The 8,877-nt window shown below is 44.7% G+C and overlaps 1 protein-coding gene across 2 annotated transcripts in view; it reads left to right on the top strand.

Moving 5' to 3' along the window:
* Positions 1-2,982: 2,982 nt before the first annotated feature.
* CAPN6 (calpain 6) overlaps positions 2,983-8,877 on the top strand; it is a 56,354-nt gene continuing 50,459 nt past the window's right edge. For both annotated transcript variants that reach the window (XM_086619583.1, XM_009979181.2), the window contains exon 1: positions 2,983-3,147. In XM_086619583.1, coding sequence (XP_086475709.1) covers positions 2,983-3,147 — 165 coding nt within the window. The remainder of the gene's footprint in view (positions 3,148-8,877) is intronic.

Genomic DNA, 8,877 nt, shown 5'->3' with positions numbered 1-8,877 from the left:
CTGCTTCAAAAATAAACCTTGGAGTGGGAGCCAGGTGCCTTCTGTCTGTCTCAGCCAGGTTAGGCCATGTCCTGGTAGGTGAATGCCCCAGGAGAGGAGAGGCTCAGCTGTGGTCCTCCATCCTCAGTGCTCAAACCATCAGGCTATTGTATAGGAACTGCGTTTGCGTTCTTTACTGAGGACTTTCCAACAAGAAAAAGAGACTTCTGTTGTGTTTCAGAAGGGCGGTTTTGGGTTCCGGCGAAAGTGGATTCCTACTAGTTCACCAGATGGTGATGGGACTTCAGCTGAGCTCAAGAGCTCAGTGTCTCCTGGGCAGATGGAAAGCAGCTGGCAGCCAGGCTGGGCAGCCCTGGGAGCCCACGTCCCTTTCTAAGACACAGTCGTTTGCTTGGGATGGCACAGGGAGCCTGGAGAGGGGCAGGTGGACAGCCTGGCAGGACCAACCTCCTCCTTGTTAGCGTTCCCCTTGGTGAGCACTGCCTGTGGAGCCCAGTGCGAGGCAGGGAGCAGCTGGATTTCACGTGCTGTGCTTTATGACCATGTTCTGTGCATTGCTATGAGACTGGCTGTTGTGTAATGGGGTGTTAATCCTGGAAGGACTCACGTTCCAGTCCGGCAGATAGAAGGGGAGAAAGGGTGGGAGAATGAGGTCATTAAAGACCGATCTCTATGAATTAGGCAGTGACAGCTGAAAACCTTATCACCCAGGGGCTATTTCATAAACAAGCATATCTTGCAAATAGGCTTGGTTTAGAATGTTAGTTAGGTTGTAGGGAATTTTCAATAAGCAAGGATGCCAGTTATCATGAAATAATCTATATCCCACCCAAATTAGCCAAACTGTTTAATTTTTTTTGTCCCTGAGCGATCTTTGTATCATGGACAAGTATTCTGCACATGGATATGAAGAACTGGTTTGTGGGGGGAAGCAAGTCTGTTTGCCTTGCCTTGGGAGATCAGCTGCCAAGTGAGATGCCTTGTGACTTTTTTTTTAAGGGAGATAATTAACAAGAAAATAACCTTTAAGAAAAATGAAATTGCTGAAAATGGTGTAGTATCAGTAAGCAATTTTGGTTTTGAACAGTTCATTTAAATGTAGTTTTGTTTTATTGAAGCTGGATAACACAATCACTAAGGGTCTCCATGGCCCGTTTCCGGAAGGGGGAGCCTTGGCCTGGCTGAAGGTGTAGGAATTTTTCCATCGATTCCAGGAGCATCAGGATTTGACTCCGAGTCATTACAGTCCTGATGTATGCAAAACTTATTGCTGGATTTTTGCCCTGAGAAAGCATGGAGAATGAGCTGGCATTTGAAGATTTGCTTCGTGGAAATATCAGGAATAAAGTGGTTCTTTGTCCTATCACTTTGTCATGTGAGATTCTACTGGTAGAAATCAGGTGATACTTGCACCTATGGGTAGATTACTCTGAGTGTGGTTAGGAGGCTTTGGAACAGGTGCAAGAACAGCAACAAGGTAGAAGAGCACTCCTGAATACTCTCCTCATGCCCATGAGTGAAAGCATTAAAGCAGCATTTCTCGTCCTTGAGGGACCATCTAATTTATTTTGGGGTGGGGGGGAGAGAAAGGAGACAAAGAGGGAGGGAGGATGTTAAACCCATCCCTAGACTATTTTGGCCACAGTAGCTTTCACTTACAAGAACAAAGACTGTGATAAATTTGATATTTCTAAGTGTTCCTCATTACTCTTCTGTATTTCTCCCATTGTGCTCACTTGTGTGCCTGGAGAGGCTTATGCATGGCATGGTTTAGTTTTCTGCAGATTTGTGGAATCTCATCCAGTTTGTGCTCCAAGTGGCTCAAGGAGCACGAGCTGAGATCACTGCAACAGGGCACAGCAAGTAGGCTGCAAGGACACTATGATGCTACGCTCCGTTGTACACGTGTTGTTTAAATCTGACATCAGGACAACCTGCATTTGTCTTTATTGCTGCAGATAACTCGAGGAAGAGGAGATACATCTCTAACCCGTGGTGGGAAGGAAGAGGAGAGGCACTGAGCCACTGGAGCGTTCCAAACAGAGTAAGTTCAGATGCACTCTCCACTCCCTCGCTTGAAATAGCACCTTAGAAAGATGGTAGCATCCCTTGCGTCCTCCAGACTTCAAACTATCCTGAATGATTTCTGTAGTTGATTTCCAATTTGTGGAATGTTCTTAAGCAATTTATGCGAGCTCTGTGGCTGTGACTGTAAACTTGCCAGGTTAGATAGTCGCGATTCTGGGAACTAAGGCCTGAGAGCAAGTTGTTTGGGTTTTTTGTTGTTGTGAGTTTGTTGGTTTTTTTTTTTTTAATTTTTATCAATTATTTGCAAATGTTTGCTGCTTCTGGGAATTCAGTTCACTTAAATGTAACATAAAGTTCGAAGACAATAATACCAGCCAAAGTAGTGTCACTTAAATTAGATGGAGAACTGTGGAAATCTGGTTTTGGTTTTCTTTAGGCATGAGAGTTGGAGTGGACAATTAAAGCTTTAGTGGCCAGAAGAAGAATGTAGCACTGAAAGATGGTCCAGCCCTTCACACATGGTACAGACCGAGAGCCAAGCCGCACTCTGTTGCCTTTTCAATCAATTAGACGAAGCAAAATGCTGGTTTTGTGCCTGGTCTGTACTCTCTAATGTCTTTCTTGGTAAGAGTTCTGTTCAGACAAAAATACCATCCTAATATATAAGATTTTCTTGAGTTTTGTGGTTTTCTAGTCTACTACTTAACATAATCTAATATATAATTCTTTTATTTTAACAGAAATCAGCAATTAATCTTGTTCTAAACAAGTTGTGTTCTATTGTTAAAGACCAATGAGTCGTATCATCTATGGGCTTTAAAAAGCCTTCATAATTTGCACAAGCCAATATTCACAGAATCATAGAATGGTTTGGGTTGGAAAGGACCTTAAAGATCGTCTTTTTTAGACATTGTCTAGACATCTTCTCTATTCATCTTATCTAGACAGAAAGATATGTCTCCATCAGTGCAACACTTCAGAGATCAGAAGTACCATGAGCTGAAAGGCCAGTGTATCCAACAGAGACGGCTCTTCGAAGATCCTGAGTTTCCAGCCTCAGATGAGTCCCTTTTCTACCAATCAGCACCGCCAAGGAAAGTCGAATGGAAGCGCCCAAAGGTAATTGATGCTCTCCTTGTGAGGAGGTGCTGTTTGTATCGTTCCACTCCTGCTGTCTTCTCTGTGCTAAAACACAGTTATGTGAGTATATTCTCCTTCTCTTTTTCCATTCATGTCCTGCCACTGTGTGATTCAGACAGCAGCCCCTCTGTCACGCTGCTGTCCGAAATGAAAGTCATGCATTACTGTAAAAAGACAAAAAGGAAGCGTTCTGTGCAGCATAATCACACTTTTTAGTGTTGATGGCTTCCTAATAACAAGCAGCATTGTGAGGTGACTCCAGCCATAGTCATGTTTAAATCAGCCCTCCATTTAATTAAGAATACCACTAATAGATCCGTCCATACAGGAATATATTCTATGAATAAATTCTTCATTTCCTGGGTCAATCTGTGGACACGTGCCTGTCTAGGTTGCTGTGTTGTCAGAAGCGTTTCAGCAAGGTGTTGAGATTTTACTTTGAAGTTTCTCTTCAATAGCTGTCACTTCTGGGGGCCTGGTGTGTACACACAGTAATTGCAATATAAAACCTGAGCTTTAGCTATCCAATCTAGTGCCCTCTCAAGTTGTCTTTTTTTTAAAAAGAGTTAGATATAACTCTTGCAAAAAACACTACGGAAAATTAGATTTTATTAACTGAATACATAGCATCTTCCTGCCTGGAATACTGGGAACAACTTAAATAATAATGTAGGATTATTGTTCATTGTTATAGCTCTCTGCATGTTTTCAGAGTAACCTGTGCCTTATTAAAATGTATGCGGAAAGGAAATCTCACAGTAGCAAGGGGAAGTTTCTTCAATCTCAGATAGCTGGCTAGTTCATTTATGTGTATAAGGGTATATATATAAGTGTAGGGAAGAGAAGAGCCACAGTCAGCCCAGCATGGAGTCTATCTGAGGCAGCAAACAGCAAGGCACCATTGGAGGAGTGACCTTGTTACACTAAAAAACACTTGGATATTTCTGCCAGCAATGGAATGAATTGAGAGCCTTCATTATCAGCACGTAGCTGCTTTCTGTTCAAAGCAAATGGATTCATTTCTGTTCCACAAGGAACTAACTTGTGCTTCCAGAATCAGTTGGTTTGCGCTCTATGTAGTGGCAAAAATAAGAGGAAACCATGTGTGTACAGTTGGCTGCCCCGTTACGTTTTCTTTTAACTATACTGGAACCACAAAGCCCAGCTGCATACGGGTCTTAAGAGCTTTGGATGACTTCTGCAATAGAAGGCAGGATGCTCACAGGCTGCTTCTAGGGAGTACTCAACTACACAGATGTGTAGCTGGTGCAGAGGAGAGAAGGTGAGTTCCCAAGAGGTGTCTAAGCAAGCCTTTTGTTCTGTAGTGAACTTGATACCCTCTTCCTCAACTGTGTTTCAGAGAGGTTCTGGTGAAATCTTAGCAGCAAGTTTTACCCAGAGGGAATGGAGAGTTTTTCTTTACTGGTTGGTATCATCTCTGGTCTCTGTATGGCGATGCTGAAGTTAGTGTGGACTTTGCCTTTGACTTCTATAAAATCTCAATTACCAGTGATTTCATGTTCAAAATGAACAGCTGTTTTCTCTAGACAACCAATAATGCTTCTGTCTATTTGCCACTTTTACTTGCATCTTAACAGAAAAACAAATATGTCATTAGCTTCTGATTGTGACTAATGTACTAGATGTTTCAAATTGTTAATATTACGTTTGAGGTCTGTTAATTGGTTTGCTCTGAGGTTTTATGCTTCACATATCTTGTATTTATAAAGTAGTTCACAGCCATAAGCAAATAATTCAGAAGAACACAGAATCATCCCCAGCTTTGACAATGTGGCTTTCCATCAGAGAGTGCAATCTGTTCTAGTGCTCTGACAAGTGTAATGAAGAGGACAGGGGAAGCCTCTAGCCAGATGTACACAGTGTTTCTACCCTTAAGCATGATGAATTTGTCCTTTACTTCACCCATGTCCACTTCTGGGATTCTGGAAGCACAAACTTGTGTGTCTTTTCTTAGAAAATATGATGCCAGTGACAATGTCATCTACTTCCTATGCAGCTGGTACTGTTCCCTGTCCTCTGTGACAGGGGATGACAGATGAGGCTGACCAAGGCTGTGCTGTATTTGCCAGGATGGCATTAGACTGCTGTGAGGTTTTTCCTTCTTTTTTTTTTTTTTTATTTTTTCCTGGTGGTGTTTATTTCTCACAGCAGCTTCAATACTGAAATTTTAGTGAGCAAAGCAGGAGTTGCTTTCCTGCTTCTCATTTTAGTTTTCCAAGTAAGCCATGGGTCTGAAAAATGGGGAGAAAGAATTTGGAAAAAAATGCAGGCATTCCAAAATGTTTGGGTTTATTTTTATTTCTGTAGTGCTTTCCTGTTTATTGGAGTCTTTCATCCCCTCCTAGAAGGGAAAATACCATGTAACCAGTCACAGCGAGGTCAGGGAAAGCCTTTATGCTTCCTAAGAGATGTGAAGCAAGAGCTAGACTCTAGACACGGATGCCATTCTAGGCCATTCTTTTGTGTGTGTGTTCATTCAAGGTGATGATCAGCGGTGCCAAGTCTAGTTGAATGCCAGGAACTAGCATTGTATCTTGGGGTCAATACTGAGTCCAGTCCTGTTCAACATCTTCATTAGTGATCTGGATGATGATGTAGGGGCATTGGACTAGATGACCTCCAAAGGTCCCTTTCAGCCTGAATTATTCTGTGATTCTGTGTGCTATGCTAAAGCTGTGCCTTCCTTGCTTGACTTCCTTGCTTCAGCTCTTGGGGCCCATGTGGGGCTACTCCTACAGATTTGTGGAGAATACCTAGCGTATCCCAGTCTTGCCCTTCTTGGGTGGGAGAGGGAATTGTCATCGACTGAGACGGATTCTGGGCAGGCCACTTAGTCATCTTGCCTCACCATCTCACCAAGAAACTACAGCTGAGTCTCCCCAGCCACTCCAGATGTTTGTACAGCATCATGAATGTGAAGGAACTTCATGACGATACCTTATTTCCTGCCCTCCCACCATCTACATGGGCAGTGTACAGCCTGTCGAGGTGCTGGTACTTGTGTACTGGTTTGAGCACACAGCTTTTCCCTTTACAAAGCCTGTGTCACTCTCTGAGCAGCTGGGGGGCACTGCCCAGTGCCCGCAGAGCTGGGGGATGCCGCTGCAGTTGCTGATGCTGGTGTCCAAACAAGTACGTTTGGGATCTGTGAATCTAAAGCTCTTCTGAGGACAAGTGGAACCTGATATTTTAGTTTCGGCTCACAAGTATACTCATGCTTTGTTCGGTCACCCTAAATGTTTGGTGGTGGCCAGACAGAGCAAACGCTTAGGAAGAGGGTCTGTATAGTCAAGAGGGTTTTATTCTGCCCTACGGGAAAAAGGAGTGTGAGAGAGAGAAAAGAGGAGGAGGGGTAAAGGGTTTCTTCCACTTTGTTTTTGTCCTTGGATCTGCACCTGCAATGTTAAACATGTTTTGTTTGCTCATTCCAGTCAGACTCACAGTGATAGGTCGTTAACAATCTGACATTAATTACTTGTTTTGTACTTTCAAAGTCTCTTTGGGAAAGAGAACAAAGACAGGGTAGTGTTACTTCTGTGGCACCCCAGTATTAAGAAACTGGTGAACACAAAAGGCACTGTGTAATTACCGTGCGGTCTCCCTGGGATGGCGTGACTTTCCAAGGAGAAATGTTACGGAATGATCACCCAACAGATAAGAGCTCTGCACAGTGCTTATGTGCAGTACTGGGTCCTGCTGCCCTTGGGTGCAGCGGGGCATGGGGTGCAGCTGGCAGGCCAGGCCAGCGGGTTCTCATTGCCCACTGGAGCTCAGGTGAGCGTTTGCTGGTAATGCTGTGTTTCCGTGCTGAGTACTGACTCAAAAGGTCTGACCCCACCTGGGATATCTGATAGAGGTGGCTGGAACGTGGAATTGGCAAGTTGTAGCGCTCTGAAATTCCATATTTTATTCTAGATAGGAAAAAGAAAAGTCTGAATGTGCCAGAAGATTTGCCTAAAAATGAGCTTGGACTTTATTTTGCTTTGTTTCTATATCACCTTCCTTTGTGACGCGCTTCACACCAGTGATGGGTTATGAAAAGTAAAAGTAGTATAAAAATATCAAATTGTTTTTGACTTCTGGGAGAAAAATCTGGAAATGTTGGGCTTGATTTCACAGAAAAAATGATCTTTGTCAGAGTGACATTTTCTGACAGAATTGTTGACACATGACACTGGTGTCAGACTGCTGTCTGTGATTTCCCTGGCAGCCAATGTCCCACCTCCTGCCCGTGGTGGCCTGCTGTAGCCCCAGGGGAGGGGAGAGCCTGTCCCCACCAGCCCTGGGGCTGCTCAGCCCAAGGCAGTTTATGGGCACTCTGGGCAGGACTCACCTTGCCCCCTGAGGGTTAGGTGCTCCTAAGGGATGTCTGATGTGGGACAGTCATGACCAGCTCCCCTGACAGGCAGTGGAGAGGAGCTGATGTATTTAGGATGTGAGTCAACTGACACACCTGAGATGTTGACGACTCGCACCCTACAAGTGCCTGGTCTCTGCAGACCAGAAATTCAGAGGGTGAATTCAGGTCTTGATGCCAACAACATGAATCCTTTGCTGATTGTTGGGCTCTGCTAATATCTCAGTTCGTCTGTCCACCTGTAAAATAATAACTGAGCTGAGCATATCCATTCCAAAGATGCAGCATCTTCCAGAGCTCTTCAGTGTGCAGGAAGCCAGAGTTACAGCTTATTCCCTCCTTTGCCCCTGACACCACACAGGGAGGTGCTCCTACTGCTTCTGTGCTGTTCCAGGCTGCTGCTGATGGAGAACAGGGTCAGCACATCCCCACCTTCCCATTGCAGCACCTGCACTTGACCCCCTGCATCACCTGAGAATCGAGGTATGTCCTTCCCTCTTCTGTTTGCTCCACACCATCGCAGAGGGACAGTGTCTCTGCCTGTTGTGGGGGAAGTCATGCTGGGTCTGACCAGAAGGGCTCAGTCTGGGAACAGGGATTTATAAATGGCTGACTGTCACAGCCGCTTCCAAGAAGCACTTTTAAACCTAACGCGGAGCTGAGGGACTCTCCTTTTTAGAACTAGCTCCCCACCATTTAGATCAGAAGCAATAATGTAAGACACAAAACACCCGCCATTTTCTGTGGGGGAAACCTGCTGATTTGTAAGAAAAAGAGGAAGGAAGAATCCCCGCGTTTGGACATTTTTTCTGCCCATTGATATTGGCGGCAAAGCCCATCCTGCTCTTTTCCTGCGATTTCCCTGGAATTTCCATCCCCTCTGCCTGGCTGAAGTGGGGCTGGGGGCAGCTGTGTCCTGCCAAGAGGTAGGAGAAAGCCTCTTGCCCCCCTGCTGTCTCTGCTGGCCCAGGGATGTCCTCGGCCCGTCCTGGTTAACCCGTACTGAAGTCAAACACTGTCTCTGTGCAGTCGTCCCGCGCAGCATCGGCTTTTAGCAGCAAACAGCTCTGGTGAAAATACTCAGGAATGACAGTCATTCTGCTGAAAGGATATTTTGTCTGCCTTATTTTTAGCTAAACCTCGGGTTTGTCTCAATTTTTTCACTGAGCACTGACCTTGCAAAAAGTATTAAATCCCAAGGACATCTTTGTCAGCGTTAAACAAATAGCAGTGATCTCCCAACCAGGGCAGGCATCCATGTGGGGAGAGTGGATAAGCTTGCTTCAGAGATAACCAGCGTCCTTTAGTTGTTCATAAAGGAAAATCATAGT

The sequence above is a fragment of the Tauraco erythrolophus genome, chromosome 13 (assembly GCF_009769465.1).
Source record: "Tauraco erythrolophus isolate bTauEry1 chromosome 13, bTauEry1.pri, whole genome shotgun sequence".
In the NCBI taxonomy this organism is placed as follows: Eukaryota; Metazoa; Chordata; class Aves; order Musophagiformes; family Musophagidae; genus Tauraco; species Tauraco erythrolophus.
The sequence above is the reverse complement of the archived record's forward strand: the minus strand, read 5'-3'. Positions and strand labels throughout refer to the sequence as shown.